At 36.3% G+C, this 26,928-nt stretch overlaps 2 protein-coding genes across 9 annotated transcripts in view; one reads left to right on the plus strand and one right to left on the minus strand.

Annotated features, from left to right (window-relative positions):
• Nucleotides 1–620: 620 nt before the first annotated feature.
• LOC113394907 (annexin B10) lies at nt 621–7,990 on the plus strand. 6 transcript variants are annotated; one of them, XM_026632372.2, is made up of 8 exons: nt 621–798; nt 1,194–1,370; nt 2,065–2,269; nt 2,524–2,603; nt 4,424–4,549; nt 4,975–5,107; nt 6,237–6,418; nt 7,431–7,990. In XM_026632372.2, the coding sequence occupies exons 1-8, from the start codon at nt 787–789 to the stop codon at nt 7,485–7,487; spliced, it is 972 nt and encodes a 323-aa protein (XP_026488157.2). In that variant the 5' UTR covers nt 621–786; the 3' UTR covers nt 7,488–7,990. The 6 variants fall into 6 exon arrangements, with proteins under 6 accessions (XP_026488157.2, XP_026488155.2, XP_026488158.2 ...); XM_026632370.2 differs by lacking the exon at nt 6,237–6,418 and adding an exon at nt 6,457–6,638 and having other exon boundaries at nt 7,428–7,990; XM_026632373.2 differs by lacking the exon at nt 6,237–6,418 and adding an exon at nt 6,457–6,638.
• A 407-nt stretch (nt 7,991–8,397) lies between these two features.
• LOC113394903 (amyloid protein-binding protein 2) overlaps nt 8,398–26,928 on the minus strand; it is a 65,205-nt gene continuing 46,674 nt past the window's right edge. The window contains exons 2-13 of one of the 3 annotated variants that reach the window (XM_026632361.2): nt 24,071–24,184; nt 14,702–14,816; nt 14,108–14,234; nt 13,839–14,015; nt 13,464–13,655; nt 13,151–13,358; nt 12,812–12,970; nt 12,577–12,682; nt 12,078–12,220; nt 11,083–11,248; nt 10,765–10,893; nt 8,398–10,248 (exon numbers count right to left, since the gene is read on the minus strand). In XM_026632361.2, the coding sequence (XP_026488146.1) occupies nt 10,145–10,248; nt 10,765–10,893; nt 11,083–11,248; nt 12,078–12,220; nt 12,577–12,682; nt 12,812–12,970; nt 13,151–13,358; nt 13,464–13,655; nt 13,839–14,015; nt 14,108–14,234; nt 14,702–14,816; nt 24,071–24,184 (1,740 nt within the window). In that variant the 3' untranslated portion in view covers nt 8,398–10,144. Of the gene's footprint in view, nt 10,249–10,764; nt 10,894–11,082; nt 11,249–12,077; nt 12,221–12,576; nt 12,683–12,811; nt 12,971–13,150; nt 13,359–13,463; nt 13,662–13,838; nt 14,016–14,107; nt 14,235–14,701; nt 14,817–24,070; nt 24,185–26,928 lie in introns of all 3 variants that reach the window. The other 2 variants (XM_026632360.2, XM_064216614.1) reach the window with 2 other exon arrangements.

The following is a 26,928-nucleotide window of genomic DNA, read 5'->3' on the forward strand; positions in this document are numbered from 1 at the left end:
GAGTATAGCCAACTGCACAAGATATGTAGTACTGTGTAACGAATGATTGACTATTCCTTCAACCTGGAAGCCCTGGGACAACAAAGGAGTCCATCCCTGAATTTGAACGTTTTTTAAGTTTTTAAGGGTATTTTAATCATTTATTGTAAATCAAATTAAATAATAAATATGGAGATATATTAAGTTGTATTATTTAACTTGAAACTTCGCTCGGCTGACGTAAGCGCACCGTTTGTTAGAGAACCTTTTTTAGTAGGTACCGTTTTAAATAACATTGAGTTCACAAAATATGGGTTAGTCCAAAATTGGTATATTTACATACATTAGCTACTTACTGTCAAATGAATCTATATACAACAGAAATAATAAACTATGGTAGAAATAATAACCGCGTTGAATAGTGGCATCCTCTGGGCAAAAAATGAATATTATTAAATTGCAAAATGCATTTTGCCAATTATTGACTTATTCTTACAGAAAAAAATCCTATTTAATAGATATGGTAATAATAAGGTTCTTAGATTTGAAGTTTGTTGGATGACAGATTTATTGACGGTGACGTGTTGAGTGTTGTCAATTTGAAATTTGACTCGGCTCTGTTAATGTCAGAGAGATCGTTCATCGTAGCGTACGGTCAAACAAATTGCGCTTGTGTCAGTTTTTCTTGTTTTTTTTTGTGAGAAAGTCGGTATTTGCTTACAAAAAAAGCTAATACTAGTGATCACTGATCAAACTATAAATTAAACAGTTCTAGCTTTGCTCTTACGTCTCTTCTAACAGATAAACATGTCTCCAATTGTAAGTACATAGTTTTATGCTGTTTGCTCTATAGGCTATAGTACAGTTAAAGGGCGGTTCCTGATGACATCAGGGCTCAATTAAGCTTAGGGCGGAATCGATGGCCGTGACCTTATTATTTCTCGCGGTAAACAAGCGAACTATTGATTACGTTTTTATTAGAAAATTACGAATTCATGAGTCTATTAAACTATGCGATGACTTAACACTAGAAAGACGGCAAAATACTCTTACCAAGAAAGACGGCTATGGGTCAAATGACCCCACGTCATAATAACAATGTATTTAATATGTGCAATGAGCATTTGAAGTATGGTTGAATAATCGCCAAAGTTCGAATATTAATAAGCACAGCTGTGGGTGGTGTACTTTAATATTACTTGATTTTATCGTAGCGTGAGCCTACTGTCGTTGGCATTGCCAATTTCAATGCAGCTGAGGATGCAGCTACATTGAGAGGTGCCATGAAAGGCTTTGGTACAGATGAGCAGACGATCATCGACATCTTGACTTCTCGTTCAAATGTCCAACGTCAGGCCATCTCTCAAGCTTTCACACATGAATATGGACGGGTTCGTAATTCTTATATTACAAATAGTTTAAACTACTAGAATCAGCATCATTAAAAAATTATATTAAAGTACTATAATATATTTAACAATTAAAATAATAATAAAATAACCATGTTAATTTAAAATCTTATATAAAATAATAGGTTCGGCATTTTTATTTAGTTTATTTCTGAGATTCTTATGGTAAAGTAGTTGCTAATTATATGAGTCATGATGCAAAAAAAACCATTATGTAAGGTTAGTAAACAATAGACTGGTTGTAATTGATTACTTATAAACAAATTATGTATCTCCTTGCCTTGTACTATGGTTATACTGTTTATTAAATTTCGAAACAATATAAATACCTTAGTTGTGTAAAATGTATTTACTTTTGTATTAAAAATAATATTGAAAATAATTATTTAAAAGACAATGTAAGCTTTTGCAATTTGATCTTAGATTAAAAATCAAAAATAATGTAATTGTGTTAAATACATGTCATAAGAATGACTTTTTAGATCATAAAACAACTCAGTATTGAGAGACCATCAAGTGATGTATGGTATGATTTTCTTAATAAAATTTTTAATACAAATCATGTATTGGTTCAGAGTGAGTAAGGAGAAACTGCTGAGTCATATATTTTGTGATTATTAATTGAAAGAAACTGATTGTTAAATGTTTGCTTAAAAACCCAACACTTATTCACTAGGATATTATTGAAGACTTAAAATCAGAACTGGGAGGTCATTTCGAAGATGTAATAATTGCCCTTATGCTGCCACCTGCTGAATACCTTTGCCGGGAACTAAACAACTGCATGGAAGGCCTGGGAACAGATGAACAAGTCCTAGTTGAGATTCTGTGCACACGCACCAAGCCAGAAATAGCTGAAATTGTGGATACTTATGAGAGACGTAAGTGAAGTGAGAGACGTTTTCTGAAATAAAAAATACATTAGTTTCATAACATAATCAGGGATGTTATGGAGCTCTGTAACTGCAACCGAAACTATAGGATATCTGAATTAAAAATCAATCCATATCTGTAACCAAAACTGATAAAAAATATATCAATTATAATTTTGTTATTGTGTAGATTCTGCTGTTGAATAAGAAAAAGCTTGAAGTACACACATATTACAGTTAAATATTTCTTATACGTTTTGCAGTTTACAACCGACCGCTAGCTGAACACATGTGCTCTGAAACTTCAGGTGACTTCAGGCGTCTCTTGACTCTCATTGTTACTGTAAGTTGTCACTTCACAGACTAAAACAGGAATTATGAGATATTTATTGTTGTGTGAATTCAGTTTTTCTGTACAAAAACAGTATTCTTGAGGTCAAAATAAGAGTTTATTAATTATCAAAAATAATAATAATAATTTTTAAACCATGAAACTAACAAGTCTAATTGTAATCATGGATGTGACTAACGAATTAACACATGTGATTTGTGCTTGTGCTGTTTGATTTTCTTTGCACTAATAGTAACCTAATTTGTCTTCGTTTGATTGAAGTTTGTCATAACATAACTCCAAGGTCATTGACCTCCCTAAATATTTCCGATACACAAATTATTTGAAAGATGGTATCTAGGTGGCATAGTTTCATACATTTATAATATTTGTTACTCGTTAAATCTCAACAGTTCAACGGTTGATAGGTTGCTCAAATCTCAGGAGCGATTCAGGTGTACCTAAGGAAAGCATGATTGAAGCACTAAAGCTCTTGTCATCCTTTGGTAGCACTAGCTTTAACTCTAAATTTTAGGAGAAAATACTTATATTACCAAGTCGTTGAAAACAACGATAATGTGTGTGTGATGTGATAACTTCAATAAAGTAAATCCCAAAGATCAATTTTTATGTAATGTTATGGTTGCACCTGAACAAATACTAAAATAAACTATTCTTGGTTTATTTAATACGATTGGACTGTAATTATAAGTAATTGTACATAGAGAAGAATTATATTAATTTATAAATCCGGTTGGATTCATTTAGTTTATATGTAAGTTCATAATACTACATAGAGCGTTTATAAAAAAATACAAATTATTGGTATTGATTTTCATAATTCAGATAATTGATTACAAAAATGAATACGAACAATATAAATAATTTAAAAAAAAATGTTCTAATGTACTTGACTAACGCGAAGGGCAATGTTCTATTATAGCCATATATATATTTTACACAACAATATATTTTTGAACGTAGAGAAAATAAAGCCTTGTCAAACTCTTTACTTTCGCTTCTGCTCGACACGTCTCAACGCCTCGGACGAGTTATACCACGACCAAACTTTCACCGAACTTGTAAATGACCTTAATTTTATAGAAGGGAAAGACTCTCCTTCAATTACTTGATATGAAACAAAATTTAATAGAATAATGCAAACATCGTTGTTTGATTAACGAAATATATGTCGCTCTATAGCAGTGGGTCTCAATCTGTGGTGTATTATTGTTATTCAACGGTGATATGCACGCAACATGTTGGGCGAAAAATTAAGTAATATAAATAACTGATGTCTTCCTGACCGATCTCGGCAGATATTCTCAATGGTGACAAGCCAACTGCGGTAAAGAAAATATAGTGCCTCCCTATGTCGTAATTCATATATGGAATTATGTTATACGACTGACAAAGATTAACGCTTCCTGTCTTTAACTCGACGAGTAACGGGTGTAATCACCTATATGTATGTTAATGTGAAATAAAGCTTTATGGAGGACAATGCTTGACTTTTTCATATTATTTTATATTAAATAATAAAATTATTTTTACAAACGATCTCTTTTTCCAACTGCATTGTTGAATTTAAACGTTTGACCTCCGCCGTTCGCACGATGGTATGTACATGTTCTTAATTGTTCCTCACAACAAAATACCGAAGTTAAGCGTAATAAATAAAAGGATTGAGAACCATTGCACTTGCGATGCATTCAATTAAAATAAAATTTTAACTTAAATGTTACATTTAAAAAAATGTTCAAAACGAGTCGCAAAAGTTGGTCGTAACCTCTCACCCGAGGCGCAAAGAGCCGGTAGCACGTATGAGCCAGTCGGTCCGGCAGGGCGCGCGGGACGAGGAGGCGGGGGTGGACGGCGCGCGCGCGGTCGAGGCCGCGCAGCAGCTGTACGACGCGGGGGAGGCCAAGTGGGGCACGGACGAGGAGATATTCAACAAGGTTGGTCTCGCTGGGGTTGCACTACCAGGAATAACTCAGGCCTTGGATTTGATTACAATTACTTTTATATTACTTTTAATAATTCTATAATTGAATCTGTCTAGGGGTGATTAGTTAAACGATCCTGGGTCTCCTTCTTTCGAATGTCAAATCTATGACGAGGGAAAGAGAAAAAAGCCAGTGTTTATCCAAACATCCGCTATGCAAAATTTTAAATCTATTCCAAAAAAAAAAGATTTTAATAATTCAACTTACTTAAGAGACTTAAAACCTTGCCGTGTCTAAATTGATATCCCATATTCATATAAATAGATTATGGCTGAATTTTTTTTTTTTGTTATGAAAACCTGCATTTCCGAATTCAATTACATAATTTTAAAACAATGAAAAATCAAATAAAAATAAAGAATTTATTAATTGAATAGATCCTAGCGCATGAGAGTTTTGCGCAACTTCGTCTGATTTTCGAGGAGTACAAGAATATATCGGGACGGACCATCGAGCAGGCCATCAAGGCGGAAATCGACGGCGAACTGAAAGATGCGCTGTCCGCTATCGGTCTGTATTCTGAGACATTAATTATGTGCTATTTAACGATTCATTTCGCTTACCTTTAGAAGCAAATTGAAGATAAAGGCCGAAAAAATATATCTAACAAAACGTAATTTCAACATAGAGAATACGAAAGCTCTTAGCGAAACGTTTCAAAAATTTTTTATAGTGTGGTAGTTTCTGAAAAAAAATCGCCTTCGACTGCTGCACCGTGTAGAAATATACTGTAGCAACTAAAATGTACAGAAATTACATAACATTTTAATATGTATCTTCGGTGTATTTTATGATGCAACTCTAACATTGACCATCCAAATATAACAATTGTCCAAAGGTTCAAGGTCGAATTAATAACTCACGGCGTCAAACATCGAGGCCTTCGTGTATTCAAAGGATTCTATTAAATTGAAGTTATATATTATAGACTAATAATGAGAACATTATAAATAGTTACATTTTTATATATAATAAATCGGTTATAATGATTTATTAGGTCTGAAAATATGTGTTTTAGTAGTTTGTAATTATATTTAATGCGTTATTTTACGACAGAAAGTAATCGTATTTGAGTTACGAGTAACGAGCTGTTAAGTCATTTCTTTTAATGCTGTGTTCACGTTCATGTTTAATATTGGGACGCTTTAAATGACGTATCTTGACAATTGTAACATCCTTAAGTAAAACGAATCATCTCTTGAATATAATAACCGAACGACAGGCAGCCAATTAAAGGGGAAAACGTCTTTCGGTCAGCAACAGTTTTGTGCGCGAGATTAAAGCGAATGAGTCATTCGCTTCATCAATGTGACGCAGACTCAGACGTCGCCAAAGGAAGTTAACAATAATTGAGTCATGAACTTGTCAGTACGGGCTGTTGTAACGTCACATCGCAGACAATTACTTGAATGAGTGATGAGGATACCAATCGGAATTTTAAATTATTCTTCAAGGAAATTATATTTACCATTTGAAATTTATCAAGTAACATGTTACTCAATTTTTTTTTAAATAGAATATTTTTACAATTCGTCAAGTGCTACTACGATAGGCTCTATGAACCGAGGCATCTACGGGCTGTACTAAATATCTCGTAATAAAAGCCCTCCATTTCCGCGCTCTAACGAACACTTTGCAGTGGAGTGCGTGGAGAATTCCGCGGCGTGGTTCGCGACGCGCCTGCGGGCCGCCATGCAGGGGCTCGGCACCGACGACCGCACGCTCATCCGCATCGTCGTCAGTCGCTCCGAGCTCGACCTCGGCGCCGTCAAGCGCGAGTACGAGCGCCTCTACGACAAGACGCTCGAGAGCGAAGTGCGGGTACGTACGGCTCGCCTCCATCTCGGTCTCCGTTGCAGTGGAGTGCGTGGAGAACGCGCCGGCCTGGTTCGCGCAGAGGCTGCGCGCCAGCATGCAGGGCGCCGGCACCGACGACAAGGTGCTGGTGCGCGTCGTGGCCACGCGCGCCGAGCTCGACCTCGGCGCCGTCAAGCGCGAGTACGAGCGCCTCTACGACAAGACGCTGGAGAGCGACATCTCGGTCAGTGCGGGGCCGGCGCGGTCGGGCCCCGTCGAGCCCGAACCTTTGCATCTGATTACAGATTTTTGTTTCTTACTTTTTTATATGATTTTTTTTTAATATAAAAGAGATATACGTTTAATCGATAGTATTAACTATTCGTTTGGATAATTGTTTGGCTAATGTCATATTATACTCGTATAATAATTTGGTATTGGCCGTACAATAGATATTGGATATCGACGACTGCAAAACTTTTGGAATATAGATAATTAAATTTCGAATGTTATTTTATATAAACAAAAGTATTGCCATCGTCAGTGCACCGACGCTTCAGCCTTTGCACGCTGATTAAAGCACATTACGCCGTGCATAAAATAATAATAATAATATATTATATTATATTTAATTTGCTCAATATTATTTATACCTTTCGCTGTTGTGTTTGCTAATTTTTTTTATATCGTAATGTGTTTTAATTATGAATGTTTCTTTATCGCTTCGATCGGTGACTGGAATTAGGAGGTATTTGACATTTTATTAAGATTTTATTAAATATAATTATATATATCTTGCTTTAATGAAATGTTGAGAATTAATAATGAAGGTTAGTCTAGGTCAAAGCATGGAATTAATTCCATCTTAGTGTTTTTATACACTGTCAAAAAACGTGTCTCGAGCGCAACTCAAACTGAATGATTAACACACGTCTCATGTCGTCCACGCATACTAACCGCGCCGCGTTTCTCTCTTCGCATGCTCTATCTGTCGGGTGCACACTCCCGCTGACGCTCATCTATGCGGCCGCAGCAGGGCGAGACCTCCGGCGACTACAAGAGGGCCCTCGTGGCTCTCCTCGGACCGGCGTAGGCGACGGAAGGAGCAAGAAGAGTTTAGAAGATTGGTGTCCAGCAATACTTTATATTTTATGAGATTACGTTCCAAATGTCGTGTCGCGTTGTTCGTCAGATTGTGTCTCGATTTTTATATTTTTATCACTTTGATATTGTTATTGTATTCCGTAATTAATGTTTGATGCATAGTGGAAGAATGTTCTCGAATATATTATTGCTTTAAGCACAATTATTATTGATGTATAATAAAAATCTAATTAAGGAAAACACAGCCAATAGTGATGTAATAATTCATAAACGTAGAGAATACAAGTAGGCTTTATTGATGTGCCTTTCAATATTTATATTGTTTTCAAAATAGATAAATATATTAAAATGTTATTTATTAACGAAGTATTTAGAAAGCGTTAATTTTATTAATGAAAGCATTCCAAATTTAAATTATCCGATGTCCCTCCCAGTGTGAACGAAGCTTTAATTTATACTTGTTTAAAGAATAAATATTTATTTCCTTTGAAATTGGTTTTATTTTTTAATACTAGCAACATATTTGGTTGTATTTTATTAAATTAAAAATGCGAATGTAAGTCTTATGTCTGATCTGGTGCTCCTTCTTGGCCAAACCGCTGATACAGATTTGATGAAATTTGCTATAAAGCAAGCTGGTATCCGAAGGAGACAAGTTATTTTTTTATAATTAAAAACTGACGACCAAGCGAAGCCGCTGCGACAATTTTATAGTACAAGTCCGCCTGCCGGCCAATTTGTGTAAATTGACTGAAATATGAGGATGATTGTTGAAGATGTGCGCTGCGTAGACCATTAGACTTATTATGTAGGGCCCGATACCACAGCGAAGCCGGAACGGTTAACTAGTACCGAATAAGACGGAAAGTAAATGTCGGGTTTGAAAAATGAAAGTACGATTATCATAGAACTTATTTATTCGCACGCCTCACGTACGTAACAGCCATACATTAAATGTGTGCTAACATCCTTAGATATGTCTAGACAATTTGTCATTATTATTTATTTATTTATTTTTATTATAGCGTAATTACAAATTGTCTAATCTGTCATAATATGCTTCGTCTGTCATTATATGTAAATTTTCATAAAAATACTTGCAAAATATGACAAGCTGCGTGTGTACGAAAATAACGAATGGACCACTTCATTTTTACGACTTACATTTATTGAAAACAATATATGAATGTCTAAAATTTTATAAATCTGGGATATAATTTGATTTTTTTCCCACAAAATAAATACACTTTATAACAATCTACCCATACACGTTTATAATGCAGCCGTAATCCTGTCAGTGTCCAATGTACTCTTACAATATTATTTTTACAGCCATTTTATGCATTTAGAACATTTTTTGCTAATCTTAAGTACCGATGAAATAAGATATGATTATAGTGCTTACTGTAGGGTATTTAAATTCATAATTGGGCAACACTGGCGAGTAAACAGATAATTAATATTTACAGACGCTGCCACACAAACCATTGCACATGATAAAGTATCTTACAAATTAATCCTTAAAGCGAAATGACGTATACTTATAATTTTTACACGTTTTTTTTTGTATAATATAAACAAAAATTACTTAAATGAGGAACATAAGCTCAAGGCGATCGCTATCATCTATCGAGTTACTTTATTATATCGAGAACATTGTCACAAACGTCTGAGGAAACTAAAAGTGGGCACACGCGGCTATAACGTCGTCTCCAATAGTAATGTTGGTCTGCTTACAAACCGGTATTCTCTCCCCTTTACAACTTTATACTAAACAGAATTTTTAGGATTGTATAATAAGTCGAGTAACCTTCATCATGATAAAGATTATCGTTGTGATGATACGACTAATATGTTTATTTTATCAAATTCGTCGTTAGATGTTTTAGTTACTTTGCATCGATGTTATATTCTATATAAATACAGTAATTATTAATCACACTTGTAGTCTAAATAATAATTTAGTAAACTTAGTCTGTCCTATATAACGCACCTATATCGTCTAGCAAACTATCAAATATGATAATTTCTACATCAAATCGGTTATACTGATATACATTTATTATTACAATCTCATTATAAATACTTAAATTTTAAATTAATTTGTGCAAATTGAATCTAACTTTCAGGCACAATCTCTACATCATTCTCAAACGGGCCACTCTGACCTATATAACCTCAATATTTGAACGTTCTAACAATAAGTGCAATTTCCATTGATTATAGAAAATACAATTTATAAACATAAAACTATTTATGTAAATTCAAATTATCCATATAAATAAACGCTTCCTGCTCTATTGACTGATTGACTTAAATCTATTTTTTGAGTAAATATTGAAACGATGATATTTACAAAATACTATTTCCAAGAAAATTATAGATACGAAGTAAGCTACAACATTAAGACACGCCAACAGATTATACTAATATTTAACGAGCTTCGCACTCTCTCACGCCGATGAAAACGAAGAGGATTCAGATTGAATAAGCAAAAGTAGATTTTATCGAACAAGTGATCGTCGAAGGCGTTTCTCGTCGGAAAAGGTGACACCCCCCAAAAGTAACTCGAGAGACGATCGCAAGCGAGCGCGAAGCTACTCAATGGCAGTAGAGGCCGGCAGTCGGCGGACGCGGCGGCGCCGCTCAGTCGTTGTCGGCGAAGAACTTGGCCTGCAGCTGCTCCAGCGGCAGCACCTGCTCGTCGCCCAGCGCCGGCTGCTGCTCCGCCTTCGACTGCTCTCTGAGATCTGGAGCAGATAACACCAAAGTTAAGTTTGTTTTTTCAATAATAGCAGTATACTCATTTTTGAGGATTTTCTAAAACTTTATTTAACTACTCCTCCAACTTTACTTTACGCATGTGTTAATAGGAGTCGACACGATGATACGGTGTATTATAATAAATAACGGTTCAAAATTATTTAGTCTAAAGTGTACTTTTGACGCTAAAATACGCAGATTTTTTATTTACTTTATGTAACTTTATATTTAATGCCGACTAGAAGAAACAGTCATGAACGAATTCGGCACCGATAACTGTAAGACGATACATTTATTGTGCAAATGACACATGTGAAATAATAAGATTAGCTCACTCCGTTTTTGACTCGGAACACAGTAAATTTATGTTAGACGTTAGAATACTTTTGATCTAATAGCAATCTCGCAGATAGGCCTGGAAGCCCTACCACTGGTTGCGAATGAGTCATGACGTCACGTGTGCGTGGGTGTGTTTATGTGTGTGTGTGTGTGCGCGTGCTGACCGTGCCAGTGCTGCAGCAGCGCGTTGTAGTGGTGTGCGCGGTCGTGCCGCTTGAGCTGCGTGAACACGTGCACCAGGCCGCGGTAGTCGTACTCCAGGCCGGAGTAGCGCTCGCCGAACAGCTTCAGACCTGGGAGACCACGTACATATTTAGTAGAGTTCTATTGTAATATATGTTACATTTAAATCATTTAAATTTTTATTTAGTGCATAAATGAACAATTCGTTTCTTGTTATGCTTAAATTGTCACATTGAAAATAGACGAGAGCTTAACGTGAGCCTACTGGTTAATGTTAGAACGTATTATGCGGCACGTACTGATGGAGATGGACCGCAGGTAGAGCTTCTCCGCCGCGCGATGCATGTTCATGTGGTAGTTGTAGAGCGAGGCGAGGTGGCCCACACTGAGCCCCACCTCGTAGTCCTCCGCCCCGAGCAGCTCCTCCTTGATCGCTATCGCCTTCAAGTGCATCGTCTCTGCGTCCTGGAACACGCATCGTTACGTTACTTCGCACAATCATCAGCATCATTTGTATTCATCCGCTGGTGGAGCACAGGCTGTCAGCGCATGCCACTTAGACTTAGACTAGTCTAGACTCGTACAGGGTTTTAATCTATCTGCTTACTGGATAAGTTGTATAGACTTATATCCTCATGTTTTATATATTTTATACGTTTAGATTAAAAAATGTTAAATTCAAGTGAGCAAAATATATATACTCTATTCCAACCATAACAGGAAAAAAGCATATAAACAACATTTGACAGCAAATTGACGCGATATCATTGGTCGAGAGCTTGATTAATCTAAGATATTTACCATGGATTTGTGAAAAAATGGCGTTTTGAATGTCGACGAAACTGTTATCGGAATTTTAGAAGTGGAATTAAAGTTATGCGCAAGTGTTGTATTATAAATAAAGATATACTAATCATAAACTCTTAGTATTGCACAATATAGCGGAGTTATTAGCAAATCGCATAAAATACGTAAACCTAAGGTTTGTTTATCTTTTTTCCTACTTCCATTGGAATAGGCTATAGATCTGTATAATCGCAGAATGAGTCAGCTTATAATTGCGATGTATGGTGTCAGTAAATGGCTAAATATGTAAAATTGTTATTTTCTTAGGTCCGATAAACATATACATATACATAGTACATTGTTATGGCTTTCTAATTAAAAAATAAAAATAAAATTAAATATCCAAGTCTAATTAGGTCACCAAGCAATTGAATTTTAGTATCATTCATTTAGATGCTACGCGACCAGCCGATTTGCAGTAAAACGTTATTAAAAACATCTCTCCAACCTGGAACTTCTGCATGCTCTGATAGAGCCTGCCCAGGTTGCCGTAGTGCTTGGCGGTCTGGACGTTCTTCTCTCCAAACGCCATCATACTCAGTTCTAGCGCTGCTTTGTGCAGCGATTCAGATTCTTCTAGCAGACTAGGTTCTGAAAATGTGAGAAAACGTAACCCCATTAATTCTATTTATGAATGAAGAAGTACGCGAATAAACGTTTATAAATATTTAAAGTGGCATTGTTCAAACATGTTTGAATATACAAAATGCACTAAGATTACAATATTTTTTATTCGTAATCATTATGTATGTTATGTACATAACATAAACATATTGAGGATAAATATTTACCTTGTACTAGAGCCGTTGAACTTGAATTATGTGAGACGTCAAATATGTGCTATTGATAAGACTTAATGGTAATATATTTTTATACAATACAAACATACACCATCAATGATGTCTTAGAAAATGTCAAGTATCTCAATAGCCGTCACCAGCTCGCACCTCGCATGTCCTGCCCCGCGGGCGTGTCGAGCGCGATTTCTTCCAAGATGAGCGCCTTCACGCGTTTCGCGGACGCCAGCAGCAGGTGATCGGGTGGCACGAGGTTCTGGAAAAAACAATATTTCGATTATTCAATCGTTTTTATTTTGTGAAAACAAGCAAAAGATTATTATTTGTGCGCGTCGCCTAATGTACGCAACGAGCGCTATGTCTGCGCGCCCCGGGCCGCTCGTACCTCTATAATGCGAATGGCCCGCTCGGCGTGGTCGCGCGCCTTGTAGAACCGGCCCGACGAGTACTCCAGCACGTAGAGCGCGTAGGCGAGGTCCTCCTGCGCCGTCGCCACGTGCAGGCTGCTGCGCCCGAACACGCGCCGCAGGGTGCTCAGGGCCTCCTGTCGGGCGCAGTGACAAGTTTCAATTACGTTTTAAGTAGAGGAAGGGACGTCGGTCCTTCGAGCCGGATTTTATTAATTCAGATAAATATAAAAACAAATTGGATGTTAACTGACACTTTTATAGATTTACAATTAAAATCTTGTCGTTTATACATAGGGTTTGGTAGAAAAAGATACCTCGTAGACGGCGACGCTGTGCGTTATGGAGTCAATGTTGAGCAAATAGAAGCCGTAGTCGAGCAGCGCGGCAGCGTAGCGCGGGTGGGCGGGGCCGAAGGCGGCGCGGGCCAGCGCCACGCCCTGTCGCACCAGCAGCCCCGCCTCGGAGAAGCGGCGCTTCACGACGCACGCCTTGCCGCACGCGCGGAGCACCTCGATCGTTATCCTGAGGAACAGCAATCGACATCTCTTTAACGTCTGGACGAGTCAATCTGATCTGATCGAGTTATCGGGAGGCAAATGTCTTCCCGCTGCTATCGAATGCACTGACTTGGCGGGCGTGTGCGGCGTGAGCAGCGAGAGCGCGCGCATGCTCCAGGCGTGCGCGGCGCTGTAGTCGCAGCGCACGAAGAACAGCGCGCTGAACTCCTTGCAGAGGCGCGCCAACAGCGCCGACATGCCCCACGCGCCGCAGCCGCCGCCGCCGCCGCCGCCGCACCACTCCTCGGGGCACGGGTCTAGTCTGCTACTAATATATCGACATAGTTTATTTTGGGTGCTAGGTATAACTGACCTTTTATTGTTTCTACAATAAACTCTTAACATTTTAGATAAGCCTTAATAAGTAAATAGATATTCTTATTAAAAAATACGATTAGTAATTAATTCAAATCAAATTATTCTTGCACATGTGTTAGAAACAAACCTTTGCTGTTCTTCATCATCGGTCTGCAAGGCCTTGGAACACGTTTCGGCGATCGCTATGGGTCCGTCGGGTAATTTGGCAGCGGCGTCGTCGGGTAGCCCCAGTAGCTTGAGCGCTAACGTGTACGTCTCTGCCGCTGCCGGGAAGCAGCAATACGCTGACTGTGTGTTAAGAAGTCTGCAATTAGAAAAAAATATTTTCACATTTTGACTTAAACGATACGATTATCATTTAGGACTGAATGATGGAATTAACTTGTTGGTTTTTACCTATGACAGCATTCCAGTGTAAGTCGTTTGTAGTGCGTGGTCTGCGGCTGCGCCTGGCACAGGTCCCTACAACGCAGGAGCACACGCTGTGCGTCCGCGTACCAACCGGCTTCGTTTAGAAAACCACCTGTCGATAAAATATATATTATTAGTACTCAAAGTATCTAAGTTTTTAATATGACGTCCGCGATAATTATCTTTGTTACACTAAAATGGACCAATGTTAGTCCAAGATTATCTCCGAATGTATCTATTATCTGGCTCACTTAAAGTTTAGAGATATAGTAACTAGTTTATTAGTTTTGTCGATCCGAAATGGTTCGCAAAAGCACTACCTCTAAATCTTACACAGTGATGCTTGGACTTTGTGAACTTTTGTAGAGATTTTTAGAAAAACCACTTGAGGAACTAGCGTATGTACTTAATGATATAGAGCGCTGAACAAGTCTACGTCAAATGCTGGTGTAACTTACAAGCTGTGAATATTCCTCTGGCTGGTTGAAAGGAAGACGTTCGGAGATTATTCTACCGTGCAGCTCCAACGAGGGTCGGTAGATACCCTTACATGAGCCGGTAAATAATCGTTTAACTTACCAAGTCTTAGTCCTAATTGTATAAGTGAGTTCCTTGATTTTGTGTTGGTGTCGCACCTCGCGAGGTATCCGCTGGCCAGCTCCACCGACAGCTTTGACCCGTGTTCTATGACTGCCTATAAAATAATGCAAAGACAAATTACTATCAAGACTTTTATACTAATATTATAAAGCTGAAGAGTTTGTTTGTTTTGTTGAACGCACTAATCTCAGGAACGACCGGTCCGATTTGATTTGGTCGTTTGTTAAAATTTTACATTTAATTAAATTCTTCGTGTAGGTATTTCAGATTTTAAATATTATGTTGAACATAATATTTTGTTTATTTAAACTTTTATACGAATTTCGAAATCTGTTTGATTGTTTTCTTTCATTTTATTTTCCATTTCGTTGTAACTTGTAGTGTTATATCTCGAGTTGCGGCGTCTCGAGTGTATTTTTATCCCTGATGTCGATATGATTACGATCACCTAGGCGACGACAATAATCAGTTATACATTAGTATATAAAAACACAATTGACTTATTTTTCACAAAGAATTGCGTTTTCTGTTTCTTTTGAGATTTTAAAATCATGAGTAACAGAATTGTTTCCTCTTTAAAAGTCCATGAAAGTATATGTCTATCATTTGTAACGAAATATTTTTAATATTTTTATTTAAAAAGTTGACATTTCATTAAATGACCCAAAACATATTTACAAATTAATCAGCTCTCTGATATAGAGATCATTATATTGACATGTAAGTTTTGATATTAGAATTACAATGCAATACATCTTCTAACGACATTTCATTTCCGCTTTACGTATACATAACAAAATCACAATTCTCAAAGTAGTCCTCGATTGTATAACGATCACGATAAAAATCGTTTGATTTAAAAAATGTAATTCATCAAAGTTGTCCCTAGGCGTTGAACAGTTCTACATAGAAATAGGATTATCATAAGTTGATTGTGTGTGTTCAACAGTTCATGTGTGCACATTATATAGGTAACATCAGCGGAGTAACACGCCACGTCACACGGACGGGGGCGCACGTAACACCTCGTATATTTTATTCACATTCTACTTTGCGTTATGTTTATATAACTTTAAATTACTCAGTAATAACGTGCAATAATTAATTGAACGGAACGTGCATTATGTATTTATAAGAATTTGTTACAGGCAGACAAACAACGCATCGTACCCGTACGTACTTCGTAACCTATACATAAAATTGGAGTGTCATTTTGTAATATTAAAATAACCGCTTTTTACTAAATGCATGTGGATGTATTATTGTATACACGGTACATATATACAATAACTTTTTTTTTCAATTTTAGCCTGTCCGTCTGTTTGTTCCGGCTAATCTCTGGAACGGCTGGACTGATTTTGACGGAACTTTCACTGGCAGATAGCTGATGTAATAAGGAGTAACTCAGGCTACAACAATAACTTTTTTGTTAAATTCAAACGCACACGAAATCGCGAGCGCAGCTAGACACTAATATTTACCTTAGCGTTCCTTTAGCTGAACTAAGAGCTCCTCTCTGTTTGAGGAGAGGGTGAGGGAGCTAATTTAACCACGCTGCTCTAATGCTGATTAGTGGACACACACGTGACATATTTTCATCTTACCCATTAAGGTTTCTAAACGATGTTTCCCTTACCGAGCACGAGATGAATTATAAAAAAAAATTAATAACATGAAAATTTAGTAGTGCTTAGTCGGGTTTGAGCTTACAATCTCAGGATAAGATTCGAGTGTTCTAACCACTTGGCTTACTTAGACATTCCAATTAGAAAGAACAAAGACGTTAACAAATAACTTAATTTCATGCGAGTAAGTACATATAATAAGCGAGCGTCTCTCAGGTGTAACAGTATGTCCATATTACGATGCAAACATAACACAACGTTAATGCATTAATCTCCTTACTCCGACACAGTCGGTTAATAAAAAGAAACGCTAACGATCAAATAGCTTAAAATGGATCGTTTCACGATTATTACTCGAGTGCAGTGAATATATAACATCTGCACATGTAATATACTGAGCAAAAAATGTTTTGAAGTGTTTGTGGATGCAACTACACTTAGCATTCATAGTTCAACGGTACATGAGTCATGAGTCATGAGATGATATGAGAAGGACGGAATTTCGATTCTGATTCGTGAGCTATTGTTGTTTTCAGTGTTAGTACTAGTTAACGTTAACTAGAAACGAAATTAGAATTATTAGATTTTTTTTTTTTAAATACGCGTTGACTATATTGTATATTTTTATTATATTCATTAAAATATATATTTAGAAGTTTCATAGGACATAACATATTTAAAAAAAAAGGTGTTCGTGACTCACCGCAGATGTGAAACATTGAAATTGATGTTTACTGTCAGAATTTATAATTAAATAAAAAATGTAATAAATTTAATAAAACCATAATATTATTAACATATATATTCAAATATATTGCAATGAATTGTAAAACGCGTCATGCACAACTACTGGGGGGGGGGGGGGGGGGGGTTAGAGTCGATGTTACCCCTAAAGCGCTTAATAGATTGTACAACAAGTAGAACATAAAGGTAAGTCCAAATAGAATTCAATATTATATTGTGGTCGAACAAAGTCCAGAAGACATGATTTAGTTTAATTTCAATTTAGTTGAACCGAACAAAGTCAAGTCCAGCGAATCGAGTAGTGGCGACATCACACTATTAATCGTATACGCTGTTGATGTTTACATTGTAACGTTGGACCGGTGCTGCACTTGACAGTTTTTGCCTAAGACAGGTTACCGGCCCGCGTCACTGACCGGGACACCGGAGAAACGTCATTGAGACGCACCTTTAAAGGTATTACGATAATAACATACTTCATTCGAGTTTAATAAAGAGGAGTTATTGACAATGGATTTGTTGACGACCCCTATATAATCGTGAGTGATCAGAGGTTTGTTTGGTTGCCTGTAATATAATACGCTTTTGACGAACGAACACGAACTGTAAAAGGGCTTTAATTAAAAGTATTGATAAACCTTTTCGTTCCCGTTTTACTGTGTCCAATTATTTTTAAACAAAAAAAAAAATAACTACATGCCATTGTAAATTAATATTCAAATGGGACATTAACCTTAGAAATGATTGCGTATAAATCTACATATTTCAACTTTGTATACAATTTTGTTACTTTTAAACAGTGTTTCAAAAGTATATCGGGCGTGCCGAGCCATTCTCTTTACTTCCAAATCAAATGATGAATAAATAATTTATGACGATTTCCGTGTCGATACGCCACACTTTTTTTATTGCGAGGGCAGGCAAACGGGCAAATGGGCCACAGGATAGTTAGCGGTATCATTGTCTATAGACATTGGCGCCCTATGAAGGTTTAACCATACATAACCAATTTAGAACTGAGATTATGTCCCTTGTGCCTGTAGTTACACTGGCTCATACTATTCTACCTACATTGAGTGCATGCGTTGCTGTAGATGTGGCCACATCACATGCCTGCAGTGCATGGGCGTTGGTAAACAAGGAACAATATTTTGATTATACCCAAGTATTCTTTCAATTGTAAATGATAAAATGATTGAACCAAGATGATTATTAGATAGGTATTACTGCCAGCTGTCATCTGGGAGAGGGGCATTACAGGCTGTTACTTATGTACATGGGATACTTGAAAAGAAACGAAAATAAAATTCTTCGCTCAATAGTAGTACGCAGTAGCTTAGTTAAACGATTCCTACTAAAATAATAAACCCACACGAATTAATATTGGCAAAACAATTAATGGATATATTTTGACATCAGGTAAAAGAAGTTAGAAGGTGTAGTCTAATTTACAAGGCAATCCTCGACAAAACACATTTGTATTTGTTATCTGCCGTGGTGTAGGTCTTGATACATTAGCAATAACGTCTCGGCGTATCAATAATACAAACAGTTTAGATGCAGGACGATACAACGGGTGCTATAAGTGGATTGATTGCAGTCGCGTGCGCCGACACGTGCCCCGTGTCTGGCTACGGCAACGATTTTATGAACCACGGATTTCATACAATATTAGACTATTAAAATATCATCATCATCACTGTCTGAAAAAATGTGTTTAAATCTGTAACTTTACTAATACTTAGAAGCGTTTGTCAGTCCAATTTAAAAATAACTTTTTCCGTTATATTTAAGGATCTGCCCGTCTCATACTCACTACTATGGCCGCACATACACGTTCCTAATACCTTCGTGACACGATGACGTGCAGTGGGCAGACTCCTTTATTTAGCCCCTATATAATATCATGCGAAGCAGATGGGCCGAGATGGCCCAATGGTTAGAACGCGTGCATCTTAACCGATGATTTCGGGTTCAAACCCAGGCAGGCACCACTGAATTTTCATGTGCTTAATTTGTGTTTATAATTCATCTCGTGCTCGGCGGTGAAGGAAAACGTGAGGAAACCTGCATGTGTCGAAATTCTGCCGCATGTGTATTCCACCAACCCGCATTGGAGCAGCGTGGTGGAATATACTCCAAACCTTTTCCTCCAAAATCACTCGTTACAATAATATGTAACAGGCTTCAAGATATCCATTCCAAGGAAACTTATTGAAATTGAAAACTTGTGAAACCTAAAAACCAATCATAGGTTGCATTCACATTTATATAAATATTTAAATATATGGATAAGTTAAGTCCTCTCATATGTTAGTTTTAGTAGCATACCTCTTCGTTACAAACAATATATTTTATTTTATATATCCCTTTTAATAATACCCGTAGATAATATTAATGCATTCTCGTAACTAATTACTCAGATTATAAGTTGAAATTTACAATGATTTTATAAATGAGAGTCATTCAACATTTAGGAGCTTTATAGAAGAATTCACATTTAACTGGTTTATTATTACTCCAACCGCGACTAATCTTATACATGACAAAATCGATCATATGAATTTCAGAGTAGCCGGACGCAAAGTTAGAGAAACTACAAAAACATAATAGGCGGAAAAAGATTTTGGCTGTAATTTTTTTTTTTTAAAGTATAGAAATATTCTTATTTTATTATCAATATATGAAAAATTATTAATAATATATAGCCTATTCCAATAGAAGTAGGAATACAGATAAACAAACCTTAGATTTACGTATTTCATGCGATTTGCTGATAACTCAGCTGTATTGTGCACTACTAACAGTTAACGATTAATATATCTTTATTCATAAAACAACACTATTTCACTTAACTACTTATTTCAAATTTAATTTTACTTCCAAAATTCCGATAAGTTTCGTCGACGTTCTTTTGCAAATCAATCTCTATCATCAATCTCTCGACCAATTATGTCGCCTAAATTTACTGTCAAATGTTGTTTATTTGATTTTCCTTGGAGTACAAATATGTATTTTGGTTACATATTCTATCGGTTTAGACTCAAAATTACAATTGTATAATTGCATTAACCTTGTAACATATAAAACATACATCAATATGTAGATTTTAATAAAACTAAAGTATTATGTTACTACTATTCTTATAGAAGTTATTTATATAGATTCACAACATGATTACAGATTACTTCCTATCCTTCCAAAATTTTCTGCGATTAGATTACAAAACGACCTATACATTGAAAGTTAATTCGAGGATGATCTAATAAGCAACAATCAAGCTAATGCTAAGAGGTGATGTCCTCCTAGACTGAGACGTCACGGTAGCCAATCTTAACTGACAAAAGCCCAATGCGTAGGATATATTATACTCGTGTTGTTCAAGTGTGTGAGGAAAAAAGGGTAACATTATTTGATGGTAGGGCTTTATGCAAGCCCATCTGGTAGGTACTAGGTAACAACCACACAATACATAATCTAAATACAAACAGCAATATTCATTATTGTTGTGGTCGGGTGAGAAGGGTATCTGCGCCAGTGTAACTACAGGCACAAGGTTAATATTTCTTACGGCGTTTAATGTGTGTGCGCGAAGATGACCACTTATCATCAGGTGGGATTTTGCAAATCCACCTACATAACCAACATAAAAAAACTCAATCTAAAACTTAACGTGTTATCCAAGTCATATGAGTTTTAAATACTTCCAGACTTACGAATACTACTGAGATTTTCTCGGCAGAATAACTGAATAACTTACTATCATCGATCCTACTTGGGTTTTTATTACCTCAGACTCTGCGGCGTTATAGGCTAGCCATTAAAACAACGACACATTCGAACGCAGGCTGAGAAGTATCTTACGGTTAATGGCACTAGGTCCCCATTGTCCTAGAATCAGCGACGACGCAGACGTACGTCGTACATGGCTAATGCGTTAACGCAGCTGACATTATGGACGCGACGATCGCGGCTTGATGAGAATGACATTGAGCGCAACAGATCCACAAGATAACTCGGACAGTTAAAGCGTGTACTAACGACTTTATAAATTCCTACCAACACGAAACCATCGCCTTGTCAAAACATTGCGTACAAGTACATTCCTATTTAAGAATCTGTCGGATGTTTAGGCATTACTGGATAAAGAAACTATTTTTGTCTAATTAAGACATTGGATCCAATTTTATATGAATCACGATGACATAGGATATTAATACAAGGATCGAGAATCCTTACGGTCGAGATCAAATATATTTCGACAACTTTACTTAAAGGTTTAAGTTAATTGGATTAAATATTTATTTTTTTACATTTTTGGCAGCAGACTGGTTAATAGACCATCATCGCCCATAACATTGGCATTGCAATATTAACCATCCCTTCAGGCCATCGGGATATACATCCTCACCTTCACGGACAAACCTACTGACTAATCGTAAAAAAAAAAAATAGGTTAAGGACACTATACTGAGTAATGTACACACATCGTCACGAGCGCTTGCATTTAACGTGACCTCTTTTTATACGACATACTTAAACATCTAATTTAAAAATAAAACTAAACAATAAATTACAATTGTTAATAAGGTATTGTTTCCCGCGTGATTTCATATTATTATTTAAGAATGTATACATTATACGTGACTATATACATTTATATATTCGAATGCTATGAGTAAGGATAAACAAACCTTCGATTTACATATTCCATGCGATTCACTAATATCTCAGCTATGTTATGCACTACGAGCGATTCTTAATCAATATGTTTATCTTTATTTATAATAACACAACAGTATTTGATTCGACTGAGTATATTCACTTTAATTTTAAATCCAGAGTTCCAATAGAAGCTTCGTCGACTATCAAAACGCCATTTTTTCACGAATCCATAATGAATACCTTAGATTATTCCCGACGACACCACGTCAAAACAAGGTAACAATTGTTTATTTATCATTACTACAGTTATTTTTATGATATAGCTAGGCGGACGGGCAAATGGGCGACCTGATGGTAAGTGGTCACCACCGCTCATAGAGATTAGCACTGTGAGAAATGTTAACAATTCCTTACATCACCGATACGCCTCCAACCTTGGAAGCTAAGATGTCCCTTGTACGTGTAGCTACACTGGCTCACTCACCCTTCAAACCGGAACACAAAAATACTGAGTATTGCTGCTTGGCGGTAGAGTATATGACGAATGGGTGGCTTCTACCGAGATGGGCTTGCACAAAACCTTATTTGTACATACATAAAGAAAAAACTTTTCATTTAAACATGACACGCACAAACGATGCATTTTAATTCGACCTTAAATACCCGAAACGCGCGCAAAGAAGATTAACTTCAATTAAAATATATATACGGAAACTCTGTGTATACGTACTGTTGCTGAATTTTAAGCATTTAAATCGTACAAATAATTTGACGACGTCATTTTCTCTCTTCGCGTAGTTATGAGCGTAATTGTGCTACGTAAATCCTTTCTGTGTATTATAATATATATGCAAATAGATAATCATATTGACGGGCTTAGCTCAAGATTACTTTGAATAGCCTCGTATGTACATACTTAGATCATAATATAATGTAGGTACATAATCGTTTGATTTATATATATATAATATAATTTATAGGTTTATGGATACAATATATCGTTAAACTATATGTGTGGCAAAAATATCGATAACAACGGGATCTTTATGTTTTTTTTTATTTTTTTATTTTATAGGTATGAACTCTTTATAATTGCTCTTTATAATCAAAATTATTTCAATTTCGTATATTATATAATTGATTCATATCCAACCGCAAATACATTTGACAATCATACATTGTTCTCAAGAACACCTCGACCTCGATTTTTTTTTCGACTATTTAATGTTATAAAAAATCTAGGGTGTGTCTGTAATCCATAAGTGTGTTTATTTTATTTACATTTATTTACAACTTCATTGTTAATTTTGGACTCATTCACAACATCATCATCAACATGAACCATTACTCTAAACAATTCCAACTATGATATCTTACAGCACGAACCAATATAGTATGTTGTACTAAAGGTTCTAAACAAATGAGAAGTACAGGAAGAAAATCATAATTACACTAGCTGCTCGTCCCGATTTCAACCACACGAAATAAGAATTGTATTTACTTCACGGCACCACCCACCCGGCCCGACCTAAGCCACCCACTCAATTACAAACCAAAAATTAATCAAAATCAAAGGTGTGCGCCGTCACTACAATAACAATCATCAGTCTCAATTTAATATTTTAATTTACGTTCAATTTCATTCTTAATCGCAGACAATGCGAAATAATAAAATAATAATATCATTAACATTACAAAGCTTTTAGATCGAATGGGGTAATCCGTTTTATCAACGCAATATCAATGTTTATCGTGCACGTCATACCGCTCAACAAACTAACATCTATATAATTATAATTGCTTGGTTTGCCAACGACTTTGGTCGCCATTAACATTGAATTAAGAGATTACGTTTTTTATACTCGTAATGTTAGTTGAAAGGTTACCTTATACGTCAAAATATTAAAGCAAGAAAGTTTATTTATATGAGAATTACTGACGTTGAGGACTTAATAGTATAAAGTAAAAAAATCCCACTGCTGGGCTAAGACCTCCTTTTTGATTGGAAGGTATTTGAGCTTACTCTATCAGGCTGCTTCCATCCAGGTTGGTGGCTACACGTCGTATTCTCATCCGCCACATGCAAGTTACTTTACGATGTTTTCCGTCACCGCCGATTACGAGACTAATCATAAATACATACTAAGAATATGATAATTCAGTGGTGCTTCCCCGAGTTCGAACTCACGCGTCATTGGTTAAGATTCACGTCTACTAACAACTTGGCTAGCACGGTTGTATAATTATAAAATTAAAAATAGCTTCTGTAATCTGTTTCGAGTTGGATGGGTGGCAATTGTATCGTACGACTAACCTGAAAGCATTGTAGTAATCGAAGTTGCGCGCCTGAGAAACGTAACAACCGTTCGAAGATGTCCAGCTCTGATAGCTCCGCGCCCAGAATGCACAGTCGTTTCTCTTGCAACATCTGTAACAAACACATAAATAGGTTACAGTAAACTTTATGATATCACAACTTAGAAAATAAACCCTTATAATTTAATCATACGTAACGTATTTGATATTATCTACATAAATGAAATAAAAATATATATCTATGGAAAGGAATGAGTATAGTATATCCGTTTTTAAATCTACAATACTAAAATAGGTACCTAGGCTCGTCGTTAGCATGCGAAAGGAATCCCGCGACTCTCGCCGAAAAGACGGAGAGGGTACCGCTGGTTTTTTAGTGGGTATTCCGGTGTGCTATCGGGCATCGGCGAGTATCACATACCTCCCACTACACGTGGGGAAACGCGTAATGCGGTTTGCCAGAGAAAAAAAACTCGTAATATTGTTCTTTATATATATTTGCCTATACACTTTTACATATCTGAATGTACTATATTTAGGTACGTGTGTATGAACGTCACAGATATTTAGATTATCTGTAATAACCAGCGGCGGCCTTAGGGGGTGGCGAACAGGGCAATCGCCCAGGGCCTCGTTCTTGCAGGGGCCTCGCGCATAAACACAAACAAAATTGAAATAGATTTTTTATTTAAAACTTTTGTTTTTGATTCCTAATTATTTATTAAGGTTATAAAATAACAGTAAATTAAAATAAATGTAGTTAACTAATTCATTAATTCAGAACATAATATATCGCGCCTCGAAACACTTGTAGATCGGTTTTTTAATCGCATAGTTCTCAGCCCATGCTTTTATTAAAGAAGATTTTGGTCTAAGGAAGACGCCAAAAACATCAATTTAAAAAATTATAATTTCTTTATTTGTTAATTTTGTAATTATTTCGATGTAAAATATTTTAAAATTACACAAATTTTATTTATTTGTATAACTTTACCATCTCTCGTCAAACATAACAAATACCTAAACCAAACAATCAGACCTACTTTGGAATCACATACTTTTCACCGAGGACAGGGGGCCTCGGAAAGACCTACCACCCGGAGCCTCGCAATGAGTAAGGCCGCCGCTGGTAATAACAATATAGGGGTTGGTATTAGATTAGTAGACGACGCGAATATGCCTATTTAAAGAAGATGATACTTTCGTATACATTATATTAAAACATGAATATAAGGAAACACGATCATATTTTACCTCAGAAGCGAAACATATTTTACGGCGCCCTAAAAATAATATAGGTCACACGAGGTCAAGCAGTTTTTGCATTAAAGCGAAGTGAAGTAAGCAAGTCGCAAGCAGAGTGCAGTGCGCACTCAACAGCGTAGTCTTAGTAAAATGTAAATAAAGCACCGCACTACACTGACACGCTTGTCAAATATCTATAAGTGTGCGTGTCTCACAGGCGACGGCCTTCTTTACTTCTTCCATCTTTCTTTCTCGAGAGAGAAACAGATCTGTGTGATATCTGTGTCAGTTCACATGATTGTACGTTTGTCCGAGTCTTCCTTCTCGTATCTATTGTACATTTCACTCATCAATTTGTACCATACTGTGTTGTGCTTTAACGTACCGCTCCTCCGCTAGAAACAGCTTGAATTTCAAAGTAATCACAGGCCGTAAGAAGCCCTTTAAGAATATTTACAACTAAATTGTCCGTCCCGACTCGGTGCGGTTGAGTTTCATACAAAGTTACCTTTTCTACGCCTCTCCACACGGAGAGTTTTGAAATTAAAATTACCGAAAATCCTTTCTAAGTAAGCGCCTACGTCGCGAAAGGATTAACTATGCTAAGCTTCAAATCAATCGGACCTTTAGTTTTGGAGTTATCTTGACCTACAGCAACATCATATATGTAACACATTCAAAATTATAATTGTATAGAACCATGGGAATTAAACGACCGCCTTTGTCACATCAATAGTCTATATTTAAAGCGGATGAAATTGCGAAGATTTGCTATTGATATAGGTATATACGTATTTGAGTACTACCTTTTCCGAAACGCGTTGAATCTATGGGTATAAGTTTGATGTATAACACATTGATTTAGCACTTTTTCAGTTAGGCATAGATAAAATAGAATCCTAATTAGTTAAGCTCCTAATAAAAAACAAATTAACTTCTTATTATTAACAATAATGGAACATAACTTAAGCTGCATTAAGATTTATATATAAACTATACAAGGATATAAGTATTAACGACTTTGTTTATAGTTATAGACTTAGGTTATAGTTTTACAAATAGAATTGGCTTTCGTAATAGCCGAGTAGGGGAATATATAATAAGCTTTAACTACTGTTTAGTAATTCACTTTTTACTTTATCGCGACATACCTGACACAATTAAATTATTTACTTAATTAAACTTGGCTGCCAATTTAGCACATTGTTACGTCAATGTCACGTGTGATGCGTCTTATGACACCGTTCGGACGTCAAAATCATTTATATAATACTTTATACAAAATATAATTATTCAATCAACATTCAGAGAAAACAAGAAACAATTCAATGACGCAGTTGTATTTATCAAAATTTCGCTGCTTTTCGTATTCCGGAGTTAAATTCATGCTAAGTATAAAACGATTGCTGTTTAAACGTACGTAAATAAAGGACTGAGAATAAGCCAATCGAGTTGCGGGTAAGATGTCGATACACATATTCAACCACGATAGTGACCATCGAAGCTGGTGAAGATTCATTGGCGAGACTGGCAGGTGACGATGCTGCGATCATTATTTTTCTATTAAAATATATTCGCGCTAAGAATAGAAAGTCAATTTGGAAGTTGGAT

The sequence above is a fragment of the Vanessa tameamea genome, chromosome 13, assembly GCF_037043105.1.
Source record: "Vanessa tameamea isolate UH-Manoa-2023 chromosome 13, ilVanTame1 primary haplotype, whole genome shotgun sequence".
Taxonomy (NCBI): domain Eukaryota; kingdom Metazoa; phylum Arthropoda; class Insecta; order Lepidoptera; family Nymphalidae; genus Vanessa; species Vanessa tameamea.

Excerpts from the sequence above, each read along its gene's own strand:
- LOC113394907 (XM_026632370.2), top strand. Across the intron at positions 4,550-4,974 it reads ACGAGGAGATATTCAACAAG|ATCCTAGCGCATGAGAGTTT; the intron begins GTTGGTCTCGCT and ends TTAATTGAATAG. Across the intron at positions 6,639-7,427 it reads CGCTGGAGAGCGACATCTCG|CAGGGCGAGACCTCCGGCGA; the intron begins GTCAGTGCGGGG and ends ATGCGGCCGCAG.